At 40.4% G+C, this 25450-nt stretch overlaps 1 protein-coding gene across 13 annotated transcripts in view; it reads right to left on the reverse strand.

Moving 5' to 3' along the window:
- TRPM3 (transient receptor potential cation channel subfamily M member 3) overlaps nucleotides 1-25450 on the reverse strand; it is a 259596-nt gene that overhangs the window by 30634 nt on the left and 203512 nt on the right. For 4 of the 13 annotated variants that reach the window (XM_030512603.1, XM_030512601.1, XM_030512599.1 and 1 more), the window contains 8 exons: nucleotides 25181-25210; nucleotides 23771-24060; nucleotides 22715-22943; nucleotides 19980-20147; nucleotides 18898-19023; nucleotides 9017-9157; nucleotides 4424-4552; nucleotides 2049-2300 (listed from right to left, as the gene is read on the reverse strand). In XM_030512603.1, coding sequence (XP_030368463.1) covers nucleotides 2049-2300; nucleotides 4424-4552; nucleotides 9017-9157; nucleotides 18898-19023; nucleotides 19980-20147; nucleotides 22715-22943; nucleotides 23771-24060; nucleotides 25181-25210 — 1365 coding nt within the window. The remainder of the gene's footprint in view (nucleotides 1-2048; nucleotides 2301-4423; nucleotides 4553-9016; nucleotides 9158-18897; nucleotides 19024-19979; nucleotides 20148-22714; nucleotides 22944-23770; nucleotides 24061-25180; nucleotides 25211-25450) is intronic. The other 9 variants (XM_030512612.1, XM_030512610.1, XM_030512605.1 and 6 more) reach the window with 5 other exon arrangements.

Genomic DNA, 25450 nt, shown 5'->3' on the forward strand with positions numbered 1-25450 from the left:
TACCCTGGTGGCTAAATTCAACATCGTCTGAGTGAGTGCTGAGCCTACAGAGGCTGGTGATTTTCCTGCATTTGTTTTCACAGAAAGTGGGGTGAGGCTTGATTTGTTGTACACATGTGAGGATGACAAAGGAATGGAAATGATATTACTTTGCTGATTTCAACCACTGCCTTTCTGTGTTGACCCCAGGAGAAAAATAAACCACTTTTAATACTATTGGTGAAGCTGGGCTCCTATCAGCCATTCATAACACTGGCTACTCAAAGTTTGTTATCCATGGACAATCAGTTTACTACTGAACTGGTTTTTGGACTGTCTTTGTTAGCACCACAGCTCTGAAACTTTTTGTGTATGGCACCTGTGAAAATACAACAGACTAGCAGGGTAGTTGTTTTTTTTGGAGTTTTTTTTGGAGTGTGTTGTGTAAGTCCCAGTGACCACCAGATTCCCCGATGGAGGAACATAGTCCAAGTAAGGCATGAAAGAAACAGATTATAATGCAGTGTTCTCCCTTTAGTCTTAGGTCCTTTCTTTTGTCCTGCTGTCCTTTTACAGTAAACTCCAGCAAGAACTGTTGAGTATTTTCACCTCTGTAGTCTGGAGTGCTGAAAAATCCCTCACATCAACATCCTACTGGCTTCCATGAAGGAAGGTAGCACACTTCAATATCCTGTTTGCAGGATATAATGATTCAACAACCACTTTATTTTGTGTTTTCCATCTTTCTTTCTTTTCCTTTTTTTCCTCACTAAGCAATGGTTCTCCTGTCACCTCTTGGTTAGGAAGCCTAACTGGACATATTTTACATTTCAATTTTATACCTGCTTAGAATCACTGAGCTACTGAGTTTGTCGTGACTAATGTAATATCAAGGAGAGGTGACAGTTCATGCACTCATATATGTGCCCTTTTCCTACTATGGTGAGGAAGAAAGGTGGATGGGTCTTTTCTTTAAGGACCATGGTAAGGCAAACACAACAGACAGCCTATTTGGACTTGTTGAGTATTGTCCACATATCAATCATATAGCAGTAATAATTGTATTTAGAAAAGTTAGTATTTGATTTATTTTTTTACTGAATACCAGCTTCAAGGGTTTTTTATTTTATGTAAATGTATATGTATATGTATGTGTATGTGTATGTGTATGTGTATGTGTATGTGTATGTATATTTAAATAAATTTTAAAATCCAGAATGCATGAAACAGCCATGAGTTACACAACAAAGGCTGGATAACTGCATATAAAACATGAGCATGTATATTAGCTGCATGTGCAAGTACTCAAATATCATGGACATGTGAACCTGAAAACTCAGCCATTTTCTTTAACTCATATGAGAAAAATGCTGCTTTAATGAAACATTTCTACTGAAACATAAAAAGAAAAAGCCAAAAAGTCAAAAGTTATACTTCTGGCAGAAAATCTCTCTTGGTTCCTCCTGTATGCATGTACTATTACATAAACTATTCATATTCCTGGCATGTCACGTACATGTGATGTGGCCAGGGGACAGAGGCTGCAGCTATGCAAATGGATTCCTAATCTCACAAGGACACACCCCAACAAGAAAGGTGGAAGAACGTACTGACAGGGAGCAGACTATAGAAAGGTCACAGTCTTAATCACGACCATTATAGATTTGAACATTGCATGCCTATTAAACACACTTTGAGAGCCTTAAGGTACCAAACACCTTTTTAACCTTAACAAACCTCCCTCCTTCACAAATAGTTGAGAATTAGCATCCTTTGTATTTTCTTCAAATGAGGTGCAAAGGTGTAAATGGGTGGCTTTGCTTTTGAAGAGATGTGAGATGTCAAAGAAAGACAAGCAATACATCATGTAACAGAACAGGGAGAGTCTAATCCTCAGCTCTGGGAATCTATGATGAGGTTTTGATTCAATAAGGCACTGATTTCTAGCTTGCATGAAAATCCTGATGTGTAGGAAAAATACAGATAAATCTGCAGTGATATCATCAGCAAAAGGCATTGAGTCAAGAACATGCTGGTAAAACACAAAAAGAGTACACCACTTCTCTTACCATTTTCCCAATCATCATAACATATGGTCCCAAATACTTGTTTACTCCGAAGATGTCTAATAACCGTATATACCAGTAAATGATGTTAACACAGTATATCACTCGTCCATCGCTCCGCAGTGGCAGATCTTGCAGACGGAGCACCATCCCAACGGAGAACAGGAGGATAGCTATGAGGTCAGTAACATTCCAGTACTCCTGGAGCCACACTTTTACTTTCTGTAACAGTTTCCCAGGCTCTGACATCAATATCTGAAGGACAGAGGGCATGGAGAGGAAAGGAGCTGAGCTGTCTAAATTTAAGCCTGAAGAAATCTATAGTAAACAGATATATGCCACACAGGCCAAAGGAAAGGTGATAGACTATTGTATAAATGCCTCATGTACTCTCTGATTTTTTTGAGACATCTTCCATTTCAACCCTTCTTAGCTTGTATCTATGTGCAATATGCTTAAAAGAAAAAGGATGAAAATCCCTGTGAAATCAGAAGAAATATATGCATATCTTTCTGTTTTACAAATTTATTGACCTCACTTAGAGTCTTGGTATAGAGGGAGAAATGTAGAAGGATATTTCATCAGAAAATTAACATTTGAAGAAGCTGTAGTTTTAAGAAAAAATATTCTAAAATGCATATCAAACTGTCAAGAAAAAATAAATAACCATAAAGATCTGGATTTAGCATTTAATCCAGAGAGATACTAGCTACTACTTGGACCTATTTTTGAAAATTAAGTTCCACAGCTGAGAATATAATTCACAAAAATAATTAATCTTACCTTATAATTTATCGTCATTCTATTTGCAAGATCATTTGGGAGACTTGATTGTTTTCCCAAATTACTGTTGAAACTATTCCTCAAGTGATTTCTATGAATAATTCGTAGCTTTCAGTGAGTTAACAAGCTGTTTGTTTTAATTTTCTAAATTTAGCCTGAGAACATTTGAGCAGACTCATACAGTTCCTTAAAAAGATGAATGCTATTCTTATAATTTTCTTATAATTCATTTTCAGAATGAATTTTAGGCTCATTTTCTGTGAACAATCTCCAACATCTGCTTAGAAATCCATAACGACAAATGTTCTTGATAAACTTTTGTGGAAAGGACAATTTGGGGTGAATGATTAGACAAAAATGGCACATATGATTCCTGCCAGCAGCCTCCCATCTACTGAGCCAGTGGTGCTTTGTCTCCTTCAGTGCTGCAGAGTCCTTGCGTGGCTACTGCCACTGTTTTCCTTTTTCATTTGGTTAGTGAAGTACGCTCATTATAGGCCACACAAGTAGTGACTTTTCTTCTGTTCTTTTTATTTATAATGTAGAGTTTACCATACAGTGTTTGAAATCTGCCTTTGAAGCCTAAGTGGTTGTTGCAAGACCATTTTTAGTCTAGCCCTCAAAAGCATTTGCTGCAGAAAATACAAATGTAGATGGAAACAAATTCAGCCCAGGGGTACAAATGTGCTGTTTTAGCTGAGGTCAACAGGACTTGCACCCACTCACATCAGGGCTGAATTTGGCCTCTGGTGTCATTGTGGAATAAATGTGCATTCGGCCACGTGGAAAGGGCACAGTGGTAGTTGCAAGTGGGAGAGACCATGAGGGGGCGGATGGCAGAACAAATTCCCTCTGCCTATAGACTGAGTGCCACCTTAAATGCTGTCTCTGCTCTGCGTGTGTGCTTTAGCATCTTTAGGGAGATGCATGCTATTGCTTGACATAATTAGCAAAAGATTTCAAGATTAAAAGGGAGAAATACTCTTAAAAATGTGCTGCAATATTCAATGTGGATCTGAATCTTCTCCCAGCTATGGCTGGTTTTACTTATATCCTTTGCATGACACACTTGGACATACAGAACAGCTGTAAATTTTGAATGAACTCTATTTGGGTTGGGGATCTGAACACGAGTTTTTCATGCTATCCCCAAGTCTCTATCCATTCTCTTACAGTATATTTCCTTTTCCTCTCCCTGAAGTAAACTTCAGCTTCTGGGCCACATTTCAAGGAATATAGCTATGTTTTGAGATATGTCAGAAGGCTGCCCCATACTTGTGAATGCTATTGAACGTGCATCACACAGCAATTTGAAAAAAGAAATTCCATAGGAGAAAAAGAAAGAGACATTTGATTTTGAAATGAAGGAAGACAGATTTTTTAGTGCTGTGTTTTTAATAATCCATTTGCTTTTCTGAAAAAAAAAAAAAAAAAAAGGGGGGGCAATTCTATGATAAACCTGTTCATCAAAAATTATCCTGAGAAAAATAATAAAAACAAATATTCAAAAAACAACCCTCCCCAACCCCCCAAAAAAACCAAAACCCCAAGCTATTTCTTTTTTATTCTGCCTTTTTTGGTTGGGGTGGTTTTACCTCTCTCATCTTCTCTATTCCCAGAGTGAAAATGTACGAGATGACAATCCATTCCTGTGTAGATGGCCAGCGATCCATCTTCACTAACACTATATAATTGAAAAGCATCAAGTAGCCTATATATGCCAGCTGTAAAGAAACAAAATGAATATCAATACTCACTATATTTATATAACTGACCCAGTTTCTTGGTTATGATTTGATATTTCTAATTCTGCTGTACCCAGAGTCAAAAAAACAAAAGAACAATCAGACAGTGTTCTGAGTTGTCTGAAAATGCTCACATTAAATCACATACAGTGTGTATTCCGCAAAATACATGCACAAATGTCCTCTCCTCAAGCTACATCTGCCTCCCCAATAAAATTTTGTTAATGCAGTCACCCTGCATCAACCCACACTGATGGGAAGTCTGATACCACTATGCCAACTACCAAACCAAATTACCTAACTGAAGATTTTTCCCTCATCTGCTTATAATGCCTTAACTCCTCTAACACCACTCCTCTGTATTTTTCTCCCTGTTCTAGGCTGACTCTGGTATTGCAAATCCTTTTTGCACAATCCTTGCCTGCGGCCCAGAAGGTCCTAGGTGTTGCTAGAGGTCTTTCTACCCAGTGTGACACTGACCTAACCTATACCGCATTTCCTCCCCAAAATGTTGCCACTTCTACTCACATCGCTGCAGCAAGTAACCAGGCACAGCCATGCATTCATTTGCCTTATATTTTTTCCAAGTTTTCATGTGTAACTGTTTTGCTTTTCCTTCTCTAATATGCCTTCTTTCTGGCCTAATTTTTCATACAGTGGAAAGTGTAGGTTCTGTTTTTAGCTTCCTTTTCCTTTCTTTCTACATGCTGAATGTAATGAAATGGTCAGTCAAAAGAAGACAAGACAGGCAAATTGCATCACCAAGTTCATAAAACTCAGAGAAACCTAAGTGCCACACTGGAGCATGGGCTATGGCAGGGGTGAATGACTGTGGCTGAGGTCTGTGGTGGCCAGAATCCAGCTGCCTGTCTACTTTGCCTTTCAAACAGCAGCCCTACAAGAAAATGCATCTTAGGCAGATTTAAATCAGAGAAAATATGATTCAGTTCTGTGCATGAACATATTAGGAAAAAAGCTTATTCCATACACTTGTATTTCAATATGGGTTTTCTCTCTCAACCCCATGTTACTCACAACTATTGTCTACCTGGTGTCAGACTTAAGACAAAGCAACCACAGAGGGGCTGGAGACTTTTGGGTAGGGTTATTTCAGTGCTCAGCACCTCACAGAACAGGATTTATAGTCCAGTTGTATTTGTGAGTGAACATCACTTCTGCTCTGTGTAAAAGCCACAGGGTTCTGGTTTTTCTTCCAGTTGCTGGTTTGAAGGACACTTGGGAGATTTCTTTACATTGGCCATAACAATAGCACAGAGAAGACAGCCAGCTGAAACATTGCTTCTTGTCTAATGAAATAGAGGAGGAAATGATCTCATTGGTCTCTCGGTTTGTGCATGATGGTGGATTGAAATGCTCATGTCTAGAGTTTGGTCTTCCCTTAACACTCCTAAAGGAAACAGAGAGCAATATTGACTTACGTTAGCATCTAGGGTGCTAGCTGAATTAGCAGAAACTCTGTCTGGGAAGGCAGAACTGGACACACACCTCCCTAGTTGAAATAGCGCCTTCTACTACAATAGTGCAAAAAGCCAGGTGACACTGTCACTAACATAGCTCCTCTTAAATCTCCTTGATTATTAATTATCAGCAAATCATACCAATTTGGTCTGACTCAGCAGCCTTTGGTGAGCATTTGCAGTTAGTATGGCAGAAGAACAGGGTCATTAATGTTACAAAGGTGACGGAAATCACAAGACCGACAATGTAACTAGAGGTTTTTTGTTACTTGGTTTTCTTTTGATTTTTTTTTTGTTTGTTTGTTTGTTTTGTTTGTTTGTTTGTTTCCAATTCAGATTTACGGAAAATGGCTGAAAAATTTTGCTTGGAAAAAAAAAAAAGGCAAAAAAAAAAGCATCTCAATTTAAAAATAAAATGATGCTGAAACTGCACCACCTTAACCCAAGAACCCAAGGAACAAGCCTTTCAGATAGTAAGTGACACCTTCCTTCTTCCTCTCCAGAATTGTAACTTGCTCCTGTCTTCCAGGAGGATGTCTGATCCCACATTCTGGTCAAACCTCAATACAGCTGCCCATGCTGGTACTCCAGACTCTTTGAAAGTGGTTTTCAATGCAACAGTCACAAAACAGAACAGAGTTCTGTTTCAGAGTTATGTTTCAAAACTACTGCATGTCCAGATAGAAAGGCTAATTTTATTTTTTTTAAAAAAGCTGTTTATTTTGGCTCATCTGCTGAGCCAAAATGTTACTTACTCATAGATCCCCACATTTAACCCACTCTTGTGCATTCTAAGAAAGAAGATGGATATAGAGTAATAGCAGATAGGTAGATACGGAATAATTAAATTATTTTACATGACATACAATAGCCATAAGTATGGTCGCTTTTTTTGAATGTAAAATTTGTAGGATTTCTTTTGAAACCTATGATTAGTATTTCTGCCTGTGTGCTTGTAAAAAGTGTGATAAGCTGTGCAATTTTAACCCTCATCTGAATGTTTTTGCTTTTGGTCTTCAGGAGTTTCTCAATATAACCAACTGGTCAGCCACTGCAGCCAGAATCCACCTTAATTTGTTCTTCAGTGTAGCCAAGATCCAATTTAATAAGTGACCTTGATTAAGACCTGCCTCAGGACACAAAACTGTAGGAACAGGTCTAAATGGAGATGTAATATTGATCTTTTTCTCCCATTTCTGGATTGAACTAACTGGGAGAGCCAGGATGCTTCTTTCTGTTTACAGTGTGAAGACTTTTCTGGTTTTGTATAATACATATTGCAATTGATAATGAGACTAGGCTGCTGATGAGCAATTTCTAGACTCATCAGCCTGATTAACATTCAATGGCAACACAGTTCAGCAAGCAGTTATTCCAAGTTGCCAAACTGGAGCTATTTGCTAGCTATTTGCTAGCACGGACTAAGCTGTCCATGACAGTTTAGTCTCTGTTGCTATGAGTTTTTTCTCCTGTCTGTAGACATATTGCCTTGATCTCAGCAAACCAAGTTTTCTTATAAGAAGGATGTGTTCTTTGTGATTTGCTGTGCATTCAGCAAAATGCTGGAAAATATAACTGTGAATGACCACCTGAAATCATCTGGCTGGTTCCATGGTGCTGAGACAGGATTAATTACAGTGTACCATAGTGGACACATGTTTTTATAAGACAGACTTAGAAATCACTAATAATTGAAACTCTACCATCTCTTTACACAGTGTATGACAGCACCTGTCAGAGCAGCTAGAAGCTGTTTCCTAACATCTTACCTAGAACTGCCTTGCACAATTTAAATCATTACATTTTGTTCTGTTTAGCAATGATTTGGAGATTATTCCATTTTTTTCCTCTCCGCAGCTACTTACTCCTCTTTGAAGACTATTACATGCCTTCTGCAGACTTGTTTTTTCCAGACAAAACAACCTTACTTCCTTAAATCTTTCCCCTTAAGTCACGTTTCATAGACCTTCTGGAACACTTTTTCTTGTTCTTTTTTTGTGTCCTTCAAACCATGCTTGTCACATGATGCAGAAGCTGAACTGGGATCGAATACTTCAGCCAAGGAGACTGAAAAGATTACTTTCTGTGTTCATTTTACTTTTTGATCTCGTCCTTCTACATTCTAGTGCAACCTCCACTCCATCATCCCAGTTTTGAATGAAAATATCAGAGAGCACCTGATGTAGGAGAGACGCTAATGGAATTCTTTCCAATCTCTGCTTCCAGCTTGATAGTGAAGGACTAATTGTCAAAACACTTTGCATCCACATAGTAACTTTAATATAGCAGTTATTAATTTATCTGTGAGAATACCCTGTAAAGTTTTTGCTACTGTCTTACTTTAGTAAAAATATACGACTTTTTTTTTTTCCTGCTCCATCTGCAAGATCTGCTTCTTTATAATACAGGGAGATTACACTGATTTAATATAATTTGTCCCAGGAAAATGTACATTAACTGCTACTCATGTCTCTGTTATCTTGTGGGTATTTACACAGTACTCTCTCTGAGAGACACTCTGCAGACTAGTCAAAACAGAACAAATTTAAAAAATGTTCCAAGAAAACAGATATGTTCTATCTGCTTCTTGTTTTCACCAATTATTATACAATTTGATATCCTGATTCACCCCAGCTTTCCACTGGACTTACTATTGGGAGCTCTCTCCTATTGGGAATTCTCTTATAGGGAATTTTTTGGGAGCAGCAAACTGCCTTATTATTGTGTTTGAAGAAAAACATACAAAGCCATTTAAATTTTCACCATTAAATTCCTGAATGAAATGGTAGTCTTAGGCAGGTTTGCAAGTGCTAGCTGACCTTCACAAAAGGTTTTTATTAGACTATTTACAGGTAAGCCCTCCAATGCACACAGACGCAGGCTTTCAATGAAACACACAAGATGACCTTAATCCACTTTCCATATTTGTCCAAACAGTAGTAATATAACAGGAAAGATTTCTTACTGTGTAAAACCAAAATTTAACGATGGGAGCATTGTAGAACTCATAAATCTTTCTTCCAACAGGGATCAGTCTGTGCCTGCTCTGAACTTCCTCTTCCTCTTTCTTTCTTGAGGATTCCCCATTCCCTCGTCCCAGCATTGCCTACAAGAAAGAACATTTTTGTGTTTTTCTTTGTGAAGGACAAAGGTTGGGTTTTTTTTAATTTTTTTTTAATTTAATTTTAAAATTAAACTATTCAACACTTCTCTGATTTCTCGATCTTCAGACAAAACTAGGTGACCATAGCCAGGTGTAAAATGCTTTGTTCTCAGATTATCTTTTTTTGCAGGGAAGCTTCTGTTTTAATACTCTGTAAATCGAAATAGCAATGCTTTGGCAGCATCTGTCAGCACCAGAGTGCAATCCTTGACTGATGAACAAAAAATGAGATGCAGAGAACATTGCTCCTTTTTGCTGTATAGACAGCAAAAATTTTACCTGACAACAGCTTTTTGTGGTGTACCTCTATACAGTAAACAGATGCAGACAGAAAACAGATAAGTTTTGGTTTTAAACAAAGAGAAGTTCATAAGGCTGAGACTGAGAAAAAACAACAGGGAGAAAGATGAGTTGGCAATTGCTGGATTGGAAGCAATGAAGCCAGTGACTCTATGGTGATCACTGGATCTGTCACAGGTGATGATCCCACAGGGAACTTCACATGGATGTAGAGAACCTACCAGTAGAGTTCACTGCAGCATTAAGGCCTTGGATTGAAAGATCCTTCTGTGTGATTGTAGCTTTTTCCATAATGAAGTTCCAGACTGCTCATGCACTGGCTCTGTTAGGTTTGATCTTACTGTTACCATTGCGACTCAGACTCACTAGAGAGCTATGCTGAGCTCCAGAAACACATACTTAAGAAGTCCTCAGCTGTAAGTGCAAACCAAACAGGCGAAAGATGGTGATGTTTTGTTTACCCTTAACTTATGGTCAGCTGCAGAAAGATGGAAGGCATGGCTAAACTATATACTAATGCCTGAAAGCTGTTCCTTTTTATTTAGAGTACATCATGATCTACTAAATATTCTTTCTGAAGCAATTTTTTTGGGAGTAGTAGACTAAGAGTAGATTTTAGGTCACTGTACCCCGAGCAAGTTCTTACTATTTAGTTTGTGGCAGCATCTATAGCACTTTTGCACACGAAAGCAATTGCAAGAATTGAGATGCAACTGTCCTAAGTATGCAGTGATTGCACAATACTTTTACTTACATGCTTCTATAACGTTTTTCTACAAGTAGATCAAAGCGCTTTCATACTTTTATGTTAACTGAAGCAAACTTTCACCACCCCTGAAGATGACATTTTTCTCATCTGCAACTTTAAAATGTAGAAAACTAAGCCTGTAAAGAGAACAATGAGATGCCAGGCATATTGTCTTTCAATAAAGAGGTCTTTTATCTATCTCTGTGCTCTCTGATTCAACGGGATGTTCAGCACATACTTAACTAATCAGCTTCAGGTGAGCTATTTGTTCTGGTTCTAGTGCCCTGCAGGAACAGGAGATTGGCTTCTCATATATTTAAAAGTACGAATTACAGTCTTTCCTTTTCTTTCTTTTTCTATGCCTCATGTGGAGCTATTCATACAGGTTTTTGGACCTGTAAAATAGTAATTTGTAATGACAAACTGATGACCGCATTTTTATTTTGTTTCAGTCAGTGTAGATAGTGTAACATGAGGACTGTGTACGGCCCTAGATGGCTCTTGCCTAATATTTCTCATTTGTTTCATTTATACAGTGAAGTTTTTCCTCTGGTATTTGTACTTTCCATGTGGTCCCTTATATTCTAGAATCTGATTATACGCAGATGTTGCCCTGCAAATTTTTAATAAAATAGAATAAAGATTCAGGACACAAGTACACTGTACTGAAACTAGCCTGCTGAGATCCTTTTAAAACTGTAGCCTGCTTTGATGAAGTTAAATATTTCCTTTACCTATTTATGCCTGCAGATTTCTAAGTTAATTTCCTTAAATTTAGATAAAACAAAGCATATTTAAAAATTAAATATACCTCCTGATGATTCTCACAGAGCACATAAAACCCCTTAAAAATCCATCAAGAACTTCATAAAACCTGAAAAAGATGAAGTCTGCCATTAAGCAGAAGAAAAGGGTTCTTACTAGGTAAGCAGATAGATAGTCTGCAAGAACATGAGACTTACTGAATATGACTATAGTAGCAGAGATTACACAACTATAACAGAACCCCAGGTGTCATTTCCTAAAGCCTACAAAACCAATCCCTGATCTATAGCATGCATTGTTTACTTTAGGAAAGAAAGTGGAATATGATCTGAATGCTTTGGAAAAATTATAGCCCAAGAAGGTATTAATTTCTTTGCTTCTCTCTACCTCCTGATGCTGTTTTAGGGAAAGCTGCCATCTGGTGCTACAGAGTTTTCTGTAGCTTTTCCCAAGGCTTTGTCTCTGCTGTCCTCTGGTGCTCAAGAATTTTGCAGCAGAGTGAAAATGAATGCTGGCAGCTTTAACAAATGAGCACTGCTGTGCTTTAGTCAAAGGGATTATTTCACAGAGTTTAAATCCTTCACAATTTAATAAATTTACTAATTCCAAGATACCCCTTAGCTCCCACTGGAGTCGGTGAGTTGTGGATGTTTTTAGAATAATGCTCTTTCGGTACCCGGATTTATGGTCTAGCTCATGAATGCTGATTTCCTGTTTGCTATCGCTTTCTTGTTGATAATGATGCTGTAATTTTATCTTGTTATAATTATTTTTGAATTAAATCAAGCAATACTAACCTCTCCCCTCCTCCATGCTACAGATGGAGACTCGCTCTGAGATGGCTGGGGATTAATTTGACCTGATGTCCTGACTGTTAATTATATCACAGTATTAACAAACTGAAAAGCCTCCCCACTAGAAACATACAGAAATAACCTAACTGACTGTGTTAACAGAATAGCTGCAATGCCAAATGTGAACAAATGTGTTTTCCCTTGGAGCGGGAAGCAGTAGGGTGGGAATGACTCAAGACACTGTTCTGTGTGGGCGGCATCTCTTTCTCTAATACACAATTTTGTCCATGATTCACCATGAGTCATGCGAGGTAAGCCTGACAGCAGCTCAACTACGTTGTAAAGTACAGTACAACTGCATCATTTTAGCCTGAGGGGATTGATGTGTGCATAGTTTTTCCTGGAGATTTTTCTAATCAGGATTCTGGTTTGGTGTTTGTTTGCTGTCTTTATTTATTTATTTATTTATTTATTTATTTATTCATTTCCTCCAGATCTTGGTTTATGCAATTAAGGACCGTTCACCGTTCACTGATAGGGAATCAGAACAGTTTGGGGTTGTGCATTTTTGCATTAATATATGTTAATGATCCCATAATACACTATTTTATAATTAAATAACAGGAATTTCGGTCCTGCTAGAATGATCATAGGATCCTCAAATTTTATTCTTAGTGAAATTTATATGCTACATGTTGCGGTTTAGACCCAGTCAGTAGCTAAGCACCACGCAGCCACTTGCTTACGCTCTCCTTCCTTCCCCCGGGCAGGATGGGCAGGAGAATTGAAAGAATGTAAACCCGACGACTTGAGATAAGACACAGACAAAACCAGGACACACATACAGGCTTACCCCATGTGCACACAGAACTAGTGTGGAAACAGTACATAGTTGGGTATATACATATACATATACACACACCTCTGCATGCCCCATTGTATGTTAAGTTTTGTAAGGACATGCCGCCTCTAGGATTACTGTTCTCTGCCTTGAAATACTGGTAGGGAAAAAGGTTTAACGCCTTTGAGTTACAGGTGTGTAAAATTGGATTTTGCATGTGCTCAGTGGCTCTTTAAGCCTCAGAAGAGCAGGGCTAGAGTGCTAAGAGCTCAGTCCTGGCTGCTGAGCATGGTGAAGGGCATGAAGGGTGCCAAGGCAGTTGTGTAGAGGTAGTATGGGAGGTTTCCAAAACCCCTGGAGAAACAGAGGGAGATCCCTCCTCATAAAGAGGGCCCGCACTTCTGCCTTGTGACCATTGGCAGTGTCTGCCACTGCGGTTTTCCAGATGAGCTGAAGGGGTGTTTTGCTGCTGGCATGTGAGATGCTGTGGGCACCACCCTCCAACAGGGCAGGTGAGATGGGCCAGGGGCTCAAGGACACTAGTATTCAGCCTTTCCTATCCTAAGAAGAACTGTATTTTTAGTGATGTAACATTTAGTTAGCCCTTGTCCTGGAAAAAAAGCTATACATACATATGACAAATGAAATAGTGTGAGCCCAGAGGCCACAAAACTAGCTTTGCTGCTGCTGAAAAGTCCAAACTGAAGTCCAAACTTCCTGTTTAATGTGGAAAATCAGAACAAAATGAGAAAAACAACAACTGAAACATCTTCTAAAGGACTTAGATGAGTTATCCTGTGATCAGAAACAATACTGTTTACTAGGGAACTCCAATACCCAAACAATAAGGCACTGAATAGGGATAATGATGCTCCTAGTCATGGCTTCCAGAATCAGTGTTACTCTGGGAGGAAAGCAGACTGCTGGGGTTTCTGATTGACCTAAAATTCAGCAACTTATTAAGGACCTGATCAGGCCATTGTACAAATACAAAATGTCCCTGGCCTGTAGATTCAGTGCCCTTCTACTCCTGTATGTCTAATATTCAGGATTAATGACTGGGAGCTCCATGGATAAATTGTGGATAATTCCTTGGTGCTGAGGGAGCAGTGATGACAGCAGTATTCAAGCATGTTTCTGTGGGTAGTTGTTGAAGGGAAGTCTGTTGCCTAGCACCTAGGTGTTAAAGAAATGTGTGCCCAGCACTCTCATATATCTGTTACAAAGTTAAAAGCAGGTGTGAGTAACAAGTAGTTTACAGTGAATAAACATTACATCTTTATAGTATATCCAAATGTTCAGCTACCCACCAGATCATTTGAGAGAAGCATAAAACAAATACGTACTCGCATGAAAATGCACCCCTGCAGAGACTTACTTCAGTGTTGCTATAGTCTCTGTGATCACGTTATTCTGTACAAATGAGGCGTAAACCAGCACAAAAATCGTTGTGGCCCTGCACCTCATCCACTCTGCATAAGTGCAGTTCAGAAGAAGAAACTCTCTTTTGGCCTATCATTAGTTACCTAGGCTTAGCAGCACAGAACACACAAGACTTCGCAAGAAATCAACGAACAGACCTTGACTAGATCTGATCTCTTTACTCAGCAGTAGTTAAAAAAAAAATTGTGTATGGGCATAATATTATAGGAATACAGAGAAGTATTCATAGAATCATAGAATCATAGCACAGTTAGGGTTGGAAAGGACCTTAACATCATCTAGTTCCAACCCTGCTGCCATGGGCAGGGACACCTTGCCCTAAACCATGTGGCCCGAGGCTCTGTACAACCTGGCCTTGAACACCGCCAGGGATGGAGCATCCACAACCTCCCTGGGTAACCCATTCCAGTGCTTCACCACCCTCACTGTAAAGAACTTCTTCCTTATATCTAATCTAAACTTCCCCTATTGAAGTTTGAATCCATTACCCCTGGTCCTATCACTACAGTCCCTAAGGAAGAGTCCCTCCCCAGCATCCTTATAGACCCCGTTCAGATACTGGAAGGCTGCTATGAGGTCTCCACGCAGCCTTCTCTTCTCCAGGCTGAACAGCCCCAACTTTCTCAGCCTGTCTTCATACGGGAGGTGCTCCAGCCCTCTTATCATCCTCGTGGCCCTCCTCTAGATTCACTCCAACAGCTCCATGTCCTTTTTATGTTGAGGACACCAGAACTGTACGCAGTACTCCAAGCGAGGTCTCACAAGAGCAGAGTAGAGGGGCAGGATCACCTCCTTCGACTTGCTGGTCACGCTTCTTTTGATGCAGCCCAGGATATGGTTGGCTTTCTGGGCTGCAAGCGCACACTGCCGGCTCATGTTAAGCTTCTTGTCAACCAACATCCCCAAGTCCTTCTCTGCAGGGCTGCTCTGAATCTCTTCTCTGCCCAGCCTGTAGCAGTGCCTGGGATTGCCCCAACCCAGGTGTAGGACCTTACACTTGGCTTGGTTAAACTGCATAAGGTTGGCATCAGCCCACCTCACAAGCGTGTCAAGGTCCCTCTGGATGGCATCCCTTCCCTCCAGCGTATCAACTGAACCACACAGCTTGGTGTCGACGGCAAACTTGCTGAGGGCGCACTCAATCCCACTGTCCATGTTGCCGACAAAGATGCTGAACAGGACCGGTCCCAACACTGATCCCTGAGGGACACCACTCGTTACAGGTTTCCAACTGGACATCGAGCCATTTACCACAACTCTTTGCGTGCGGCCATCGAGCCAGTTTTTTATCCACCGAGTGGTCCATCTATCAAGTTGATGTCTCTCCAATTTAGAGACAAGGATGTCATGCGGGACAGTGTCGAACGCTTTGCACAAGTCCAGGTAGATGACGTCAACTGCTCTGCCCCTGTCCATCAGTTCCGTGGCTCCATCATAGAAGGCCACCAAATTGGTCAGGCAGGATTTCCCCTTAGTGAAGCCATGTTGGCTGTCAGCAACCACCTCGTTGTTTTTCATGTGCCTTAGCATGTTTTCCAGGAGAAACTGTTCCAAGATTTTGCCAGGCACAGAGGTGAGGCTGACTGGTCTGTAGTTTCCTGGGTCTTCCATCTTCCCCTTCTTGAAAATGGGGGTTCTATTACCCTTCTTCCAGCCATCAGGAACTTCACCTGACTGCCAGGATTTTTCGAATATGATGGACAGTGGTTTAGCAACTTCATTTGCCAGCTCCCTCAGGACCCGTGGATGGATTTCATCAGGTCCCATGGACTTGTGCACGTTCAGGTTCTTAAGATGGTCTCGAACCTGATCCTCTCCTACAGTGGCCCTAAGGCCTTCATTTTCACAGTCCCTGCATTTGCTTTCCAAGACTTTCATGGTGTGGTCAGAGCATTTGCTAGTGAAGACTGAGGCAAAGAAGTCATTAAAAACCTCAGCCTTCTCCAAATCCATGGTAGCCAGTTCTCCTGATAGCTTCCGGAGAGGGGCCATGTTGTCCCTAGTCTGTCTTTTATTTGCTACGTATCTATAGAATCCTTTCCTGTTATCTTTTACATCCCTTGCCAAACTTAATTCTAGCCTTAGCTTTCGTAACCTGGTCCCTAGCTTCCCAGGCAATGCTCCTATATTCTTCCCAGGCTGCCTGTCCTCGCTTCCACATTCCATAAGCTTCTTTTTTCCCTTTAAGTTTCCTCAGCAGCTCCTTTTCCATCCATGGAGGTCTCCTGGTCCTCCTGCTGCACTTTCTTCTAGTCGGGATGCAACGCTCTTGAGCACGTAGCAGGTGATCCTTGAATATCGACCAGCAGTCTTGGGCCCCCCTGCCCTCTAGGACTATATCCCATGAAACCTTACTGAGGATGTTCCTGAAGAGGCCAAAGCCTGCTTTCTGGAAGTCCAGGCCAGTGAGCTTGCTGCACACTCTTCTCACTGTCGTGAGGATCTCAAACTCAACCATCTTGTGATCACTAGAGCCAAGGCTGTCCTGGAGAGTCACATTTCCAACCAGTCCCTCCCTGTTGGTGAGCATGAGGTCAAGCATGGCACCTCTCCTTGTCGGCTCCTCTACTGCTTGAAAGAGGAAGCTGTCTTCCACACAATCGAGGAACCTCCTGGATTGCTTGTGCCAGGCCGTACCGTCCCTCCAACAGATGCCAGGATGGTTGAAGTTCCCCATGAGGACAAGGGCCTGCGAGCATGAGGCTGCTGCTATCTGTCTGTAGAGCACTTCATCCACAGAGTCCTCTTGATCAGGCGGCCTGTAACAGATCCCCACCGTAATGTCCCCCATTGCTGTTTTCCCTTTGATCCTGACCCACAAACACTCTGTTACCTCATCACCCGTCCCCAGACAGAGTTCCATACTCTCTAGCCTATCACTGACATAGATAGCAACACCCCCTTCCCATCTGCCTGGCCTGTCTTTTCTAAACAGCCTGTAACCTTCCATTCCAACACTCCAGTCATAGGAGCCATCCCACCATGTTTCTGTGATACCAATGACATCATATTCCTGTAGCCTTGCACACATCTCTAATTCCCCTTGCTTGTTCCCCATACTACAGGCGTTTGTATAGAGGCACCTTAGCCGAGCTCCAAATGCAGCCGACTCAATGGCTGGGGCAGCTGGAACATCTCTACATCGTTCCAAGCACTAATTACAGGTGCTGGCAACTGACCAGGAGTGTTGGGATGGATCAATGCTCCCCTCCCCCAACACATCTAGTTTAAAGCTTTCTTGACCAACCTGGCAAGCCTCCTACCAAAACAGCTCTTCCCCTTCTTTGTCAGACCAGCTCCACCAGCCTCCAGTAGACCTGGCCTCCCAAATGGAGCCCCATGTTCTAAATAGCCAAACCCCTGACTATGGCACCAGCATTCTAACCATTTATTAACCTGCCAAATGCACCTAGCTTTTTTAAAGTCCTCAATTGGACCTTAAATTCCATTTGAATTAATTCCCATTGAATTCTCTTATTCAATGGGAATGATTAGAAACACAGTTAGGCAGATTTTTTGGTGATACATGATTTGCCGGAAATGGACTTTTGACAGTGACCAAAAAAAGTTTTAGTTCAATTTTGTTTGTTTAAGCTTTAAGCTGAACAAAGCTCAGAAACCCAAACCATGAAAAAAAATTAAAAATATTTTAAACAATCATGTGGCAATGAAATAAATGAATAAAATAAACTGAAGTAATATCATTTAAGAAAATGAACTATTTGTTTGTCCCGAGATGAAAAAAATGTGAAGAAAAATAGGCGGGTCATTCTGAATACGATAGCTGCAAAAAGCGTTTAGGCTGAGTGATCGATCTATTGTGCCAGAGTTCAGCAACTGATTAAACATTTGTGATATTGTATCACAATCAATTATTAGTCTTAATGAACTATGAACAAGGTAAATATAAGTGTGGCTAAAGGGAAACTTCACAGAGAAACTTTCCAATCAGTCTTGGCAGGCATTGTCTTATCAGTGGAGAAGAGACTCAACCTAACTTATGTCAGACCATTTGACTAAGGCTGGAACAATGCACAACTTCAGTCCAAGACTGTTTTCTTATATTTAAAACATGTCAGGTAGGAATACTCTCCCTGACATGGTACCTGAAGGTGATTAAATATAACTGGCAATGGCATCTAACCACAGAAATATCTGCAAAAGATTCTTTGCTAGCAACAAGTCATCTCTCTTTACCACTGAAGGGCACCTGGGTGAAGAAGCTGTGTTAGAAGTCCAAAAGCAAGTATAGATTATAAACAGAAATATTAAGTCAGCAGTAGTGTACCAAAGATATTGTTTCTAAACTTGCTGGTCTCCATAGAAACAGTTCTTATTTTATAGAAAAGGCTTTAAGTGTCTGAAGCTTCACTAGAATGATGCATCAAATTTGAAGGAGTTAAGGGCAGAGCCAATGACAGAGAAGAGCAATAGGACTGTCAGCACATGGAAGGGAGAAGAGAGGGAAAATCTAAAGCTCGTCTGGAAAAGCACATCCAGTTCACACGTCACTTCCTTGTAGCAGGAGTCAGAAAGTACATAGGAAACACAGTATTGTAGACAAGAAACCAGGAGCTGGGATAACTGCAGAAAGATGGAAATACTTCCTCCCCAAATTTCTCCCCATTGCCAAGAAAATGGCAGCTTGCAAAGTGCTTATTTGATTTGAATAGGCACTTCATAAGTGGAGCAGAAGCCAGAGATAGTAAATTGCAACTAGTAGCTAATGAGCTGAGAATGGCCCATTGCTGCTATTCTGGCTTCTGGTCCTTCCCAACAGCCAGGTTCTTGCCTGCAAATGGGTCCTGTAGGTGGGTCTTGTGGGCTGCTCCTTCGGCTTGCCTGCATATTGGGTCCTGTAGGCAGGTCCTTCTGCCTGCCTGCAGACGGGGTCCTGTGGGCAGCTCCTGCTGTTTGCCTGTGGGAAACAGTCTGGGTTTTTGTTTTTTTTACTTCTTTTTAAAAAAAAAATTAACCAGGAAAATCCTTTTTTCTTCCATGCCTCTATCCTGACCTTAATCAACTGGGGTTGAGTTTTAAGCCTTTCAAAGACACCACAATCAAACCCAAACCAAACCAAACTAAGCTAAGACAGGTCTGATGATAACTCATATGATAATTGCCCATATTAAAAAGTGTCAATTGAGCCTGAGATCAAGAGACTAGAAGTAAGTGACTTGTATAGTTTTCAGAACTTCAGCTATTTGATTCTCTTTGTGGTGCAAATTATTCCTCTAAGGCTATGTTACTAATACAGCCAAGTCTTTCCTTACACAATTCTGCTGAGCTGCAGAAGCTGTTATTAAGGGCTGAGCTGTCTAGCTGCTCACAATGTCTTCAGTGGATTAAAAAATTCATGTGTGTAAGTATGCGAGGCAATGAACATAAATTCATAAAGAATTTAAAAATATGTTTTCATATTTTTCTTGCCTGATTGCACACTTACTTGCCCTCCAATGAAGTTAATCAAAAGAAAAAAGAAATAAAATCTCTAGCTTCTATGAATCTTTGAACATTTCCACCCAAAGGAAGATTTAGCGACATTCTTGTCTACCAGAGAGGCCCACTTATCTATCATTGGTGAGTGCTTTCAAATCTGAAATCTCATTAATTCAGACAATGCTGTATCAAATTGAATCAAAGTATGAGGATATTACATCACAGCATGATGCGTCAGCACCACCATGCACTGCTGCAACAAAGAGGCACAATAATGCCATCTTGTCTGGTTTTAGTCCCACAGAGGAGAGGGGAGTGTTAAGAGTGGTATCCTATCATCTGCTAAATTTAGCCATCAGACAGCCTGCAACACCCACAGAGGTGGGAATATCAAATTGACAGCACCGAGGCTGGTGATTTATTGTTGACACTTACAGTGAGTTCCATGTCCTCCTCCTCTTTTTCTTTCACTGGCTTCTCTGGTTCCTCTGGCTCCTTCTCTTGGAGATGGATCTCATTGGCTTGGGACATGTAAGGCATATCATCTTTGTTCTTGAACTCCAAGCTGAGGATTGAAGGAGGAAGTAGAATTCCTAGAATTACCTAAAGCAATAATAATGATAACAATAATCATCACAGTAAACAGATTACAATCATGATAGTTACTTAGTATCAAAAGGAACAACTCCCTCAGGACATTAAGGAAAAGAAAGATATGTGTGCACGTGAGCTCCTATGACAATACAGTTTATCATTTGAGGTAATATCAGAACTCATAGTGAAACAAAGCCTGTGACTTCTATTACTATTGCTGTGCATGCTATGGCAAATTTCCTCTCTTGAATATTTATTTTCTTTGCTTCCTCATCTGATGCATATTACTACATACCATAATATATTTACAAAACATTACATAAGGTCAACTGTAGGTGGAACCATGGGGATGTTCAGACCTTGGACCTGCAAATTTCTGCATTTTACATAATAGACAGTATCGGTGTAAATGACACACGAGCCATATTAATTTCTACAGAGAGGGTTAATAGGTCTCAAGCTCTCTGTGTCCATTCTTACTCCACACAGGTAGTCACGGTTTAAGTGTGTGTGGATCTGAGGAGATAAGGCAAAGCCAGCAACAGCAAATGCTGATGTGCTTAGGTATGCAGTCCCCTTAGATTTTGCTTCGGTAACCTAGCAGATGTGTAATGCTCACGTTAATGCCAGCTCATTCTTTTCTGCCTTCCCTCTCTCGTGATGTGGGAGTGAAGAAACCATCATTATGTTGAGCGGATATACGCAATGAATGATGCTTGGAGTTAAAACAGTAGCATAACTGAAGAGATATGATAATAATACAAAAAGAAGTAGGTTGTCTGTATTGACAAGCAGAATAGCTTTCCCTGGTTTTGCTGTAATCTCATGGAAAATTATTTTGTTATAAATCTCTCCCTAAATGACAGTGAAACCATGTAGTTAGCTTGTTGGTAGGTCAGAGACAATGACTGCTTGTGCTCATCATATCGACAGACAGCATGTGTGTTATTGTAACCATCTGATTAAGATGCTGCAATTCGGAGCAGTTAGCACATATGAACTATGTGCTCAATCTTGAAAGAGCTGCCTGCACTGCTCCTGAACTTGGTTTGTCACAAAAAGGAGAGGTGGCTACGGGCAGGCCTGGCTTCCCAGAGAGGCTACTTTTAAGAACAGGCTGGATTAGCAATTGCCTCTCCCCTTTCCATTGGTCCTACATATCCCTAGTGAGACTCTGAAGAATTATATTAATCCATTTGCCAGTTTCAACAGGAGAAAATTGTCTATGAGAAATAATCCATTACTCATGCTTGCAAATTTATTTGCCATGCTGCCTCTTGCGCATGCTCTTTGCTCATGCCTCTTAGCTTGTAGACTGCTTTAGCTTTAAACAGGCCCTGCTAATGAAATTCAGTGAAAACACAGGCTAAAAACTGAGTAAGGGATCCTTGTGAAGCCCTGATGTTACAGGAAGCTGAAAGGAAACAGAGTCTATTACCTTCAGTTATTATTTGTGAAAGAAAGGTCTATATTTTAGGCTTAAGAGATGCATGCTGCAAAGAATAAAGCATGCAGTGAAATGTATTGCTGCACTAATCCCCATCTACCCAAGCTGAGTATCTGCAAAGCCACGCGCAGAACAAGGAAGCAGTCCCTCTGAAGGGCAATGGGCCCATGGGCCAAATCAGAAAAATAGGCAGTAAAGATGTCTCCAAATGTGAGAATGCTTTCTATCTGTAAGCAGAACAATTTTTATGCACAGTTCTGCAGGAGTATGATGAGAATGCTATCAGCCACTTATTCATCACTGCCATCGGATTAGACTTAGTACAATGATGGTGTAACGTACTCGTAAGCATTCTCACCATTACTGAACATCTTTTCACACAGCAAGACAGCTGAGCAGTTACCACTTTTTACACACACGGTTAATGCAGGAAAGAGAACTCCTTGATGAAAATATTTCTCAGTCATCTGGGAGGAAGAGAAACATCCTGGCTATGTACTGACTGGTGAGTATTTTGGTGAAGGTGAAAGATACCAGCCCTTGGACACAAATGCATCTCTCAGAATTTACCTTGCTCTGTTAGCAGTTTTGCTAGCTGTGGAAGTAAAGCTTAAACAGCTTTGAAAATTGCATTATCCTCCAGACACTCTAAGGTAGTTCCTTCAGGTCGGTCATTAGGAAGATTGGCAGGGGATTGCAAGAAAATTTGTACTGCTTGCTTTAGTCTGTTCTGGGGAAGTTTGTCAGATCAGCACCTTTCACTAATGGTTAATTCACTTACACATCCTTTTTCCTTATGTATCTTTAAAATCCTTGGCTAACTCCTCAAGTCACCAGGCAGGGTGATATACTAACCCCATGGCTCAATTCTTCTGATAACTCTCACTAATGCTACAGGAGGCTCTGAGGAAGATGATGAAAAACCTAAATAATATGCTTTGAACTTGGGTTTGTGATAAGCTCCCTGGTAAAAAACTGAACAGAGGAAGGATATACCCTGCTTGATGTCACTACAAATAAGCACCTGAAATATGATTAGCTGAACCAGTTAGCACTGATTTGTTGTGAGCTCCATTACCATCTATGAGACCTTCACTGACTGTTGTTTTTATTTTAAAACAGTACTGACCTTTAGCCCAGAATTTTTGCGCATCCGGAGACGACCCATCCACATGTCTGTGAGCAGCATTTGGCTGCAAGTGTGAGCAATGAAGTCTCTGTGTTTGGCTGCCACTGCGAGCTGCAGGCATGTGGCGTTGCTCCAGTTCTTCAGTTCATAGGTCAGCAGTTTCATTGCCAGTTGCTCATCCTGCTTGTATGACTGGTCCAACAGCTCCACTGCCAACTGGCCAAAGTCCCTGCAACAGAGGGACATTCGTTCATTCCTATTAGCCCAAGCAGCCTGCTGCAGAAAACATCCCTCTGCAACTGACAGCCTCTGCAAAGGGGGGCATCACCTTCCATCATGCAAATCGTGATGTTGACTGTACACATGGAAACCCACATTTTCAAATGTGAGTGGCTAATGGCAGGCATATAAATAAGTGCCCTGACTTAGCAGTGATGAGCACCCACACCTACCAGCTGTCTGCTCCCACCTGCCTGCCCACCTCCCTGACATTTCCTAGTTGAAATCCTTTGGTTATCTGCAGCTTAGAGGATTGCTTCTGTACTACTTGCCCATGACTTAGTGGTCAAGTCTCCTGGAAAAAGGAGTGTCCAATACCCTTTTCTAAATTCTGTGTCTCAGACTTGTAACATCAGGAAAGATTGTTATGGAATCTAGTATCTTGGCTTGCTCACCTAAGAATGAGCTCTTGGATAATTAACACTTCTGCCGAATATTACGTTCATTAGGATTTCAGTAATTGTTCTGTTTGGGATGAACAGAGTATTGAAAAAGCACAGAGAAAGGTTGTGGCCTGACTCTTGGGGCCTCAGGAAGAACACTTAGACAAAATAGATATTTCACTGCCTTCTTGACATCTTCTCATTTCAGAACTTATACTATTTAAAAGCCATTTAGACTTTCTCTAAAGGGACTGCATTTTTTCCTAAGTTAGAAATGAAAGCAAGCTGCAGATGAACAAATTTTAGGCGTGGTCAGCAGCCTCTCTCCCTCTTTTCCCCCCTCCCCCCTCCTTTTATTTTTAACCTGGGAAAGTGTACATGAAAGAAAATTCACCTGGAATTATGGTTCAGCTCTTGGGATATGTCATCCACCATGTCATTTTCTGATGCTTCGTGGGCCATAGCTTTGCAGAGTTTACAGGCCACCAGTGCTTTAGCCATAGCCTCTTCCCCATGCTGCCAAAAAAAGAGGGCCATCTTCTGACGCTTCATCAGTACAGCCCACACCATCAGCTCATGGAATGGGAAGGGGAAATGATTGATCTCAGGGTCATCCAAATCAATATCTACTTCTTCTTCTCTTTTTTTTGTTGTTTTTCTCCCTCGCCGCAAAGGGACATCATCCTATGAGAATTATGGAGAAATTTTTTCACCAGTGAAGGAACTGAATCAATTCACACAATGCACTGGAGTCAGTATCTGAGATGTCAAACATGTTCCCTGCAGGCTAGCCCCTTCATTTTTTGGACAAAACATTTCAAACAAGAAAATAATTAAAAAAAGTATTGATCCATGCACTGAAATTGAGAAGTCAGTAACCTCAAACCTAAGCGAAAAAGAGCTTTGGACTATCACTGAACTGTGCTATTTTCTTAAGCACACAGAGCACAATCATACAATACCCAGAACCATTCTGGAAAAGCCATCATTAAAATAAAGCTACAAAGGCACTCCAAATATAACATTTGTTGTAATGCATCTGCCTTGTTCCACCTCCAGAAAGTAAGTACACATCCAGGGATGTTATGGTTTGCTGAAGACTTCCTCCCTGCTTATTTTTGTGTTTTCTCCCTTTACCTTCTCAAAAGAGGGGGAATCTCTTTTCTTCACTCCATCCTGCCTTTGTACCACATGTTTATCCCTCTTTCTCCATCTCTTAGTTGTTTCTACTGCCTTTAGTGTTTTTCCCATTTTATCCTATTGCTTTTATCAGATTAGCTGACCTATTCTGTGCTGCATTTGTGGATGGCAAAATGAAAGTTGTTGTATAAAATAAATAAACAAGAAAACATTCTATCTCCTTGAAGCATCAGGGTAGCCAAAACTGTCAACAAAACTAATAGAAATTTTGCTCATGTAAAGATTTCTGCATCATTCTCCACAACTGCTTCGTTTCTCTGAACAAATATCAAAGTTACATAGTTATCTGACTGGAATTCTGCTTGGCTTGATAGACTGAAACATTTTGTTTAATCTTTGTGACAAGAAAAATGATCCATAGAGGGTGAAGAGCATTCTTTTCTGTTGTTTATCTACTGGAGTTTTATTAAGAAATGTTTCTTAATCTGACCCTTCCGTAAAAAAGTTATCTGGATGAAAAATACAATTTGTGTGGCACATTTCTCATACAAAACTTGAAAACAACTCTTGGTGCCTTCATTACAGTGAATTTAAACATTATCTTGATATAGTGTACATTTGTCAAAGAAGGAATAGATATTAAGATTTATCACAGGTCGCCTACCTCCATTCCCAACAGTTTCAGGGCTTTTGGCTGTACAAAAAAGTTAGAAAAATGTTATTTCTCCCAGAAGGGTGATGAAGAATTACAACTATGTGTGTATACATGCATACATACATACATGCGTGTGTAACGTGATGTATAACATGTAATACAGAGTATACAATAGACAATGTGTAATACAGATGATACATATGCAATGTAATGTAATATAATATACATATATACACAAATCAAATAATTATATCTATATTTAATTCAAACTTGAGTTTG

This window comes from Strigops habroptila, chromosome Z (assembly GCF_004027225.2).
Source record: "Strigops habroptila isolate Jane chromosome Z, bStrHab1.2.pri, whole genome shotgun sequence".
NCBI classification, from domain to species: Eukaryota; Metazoa; Chordata; class Aves; order Psittaciformes; family Psittacidae; genus Strigops; species Strigops habroptila.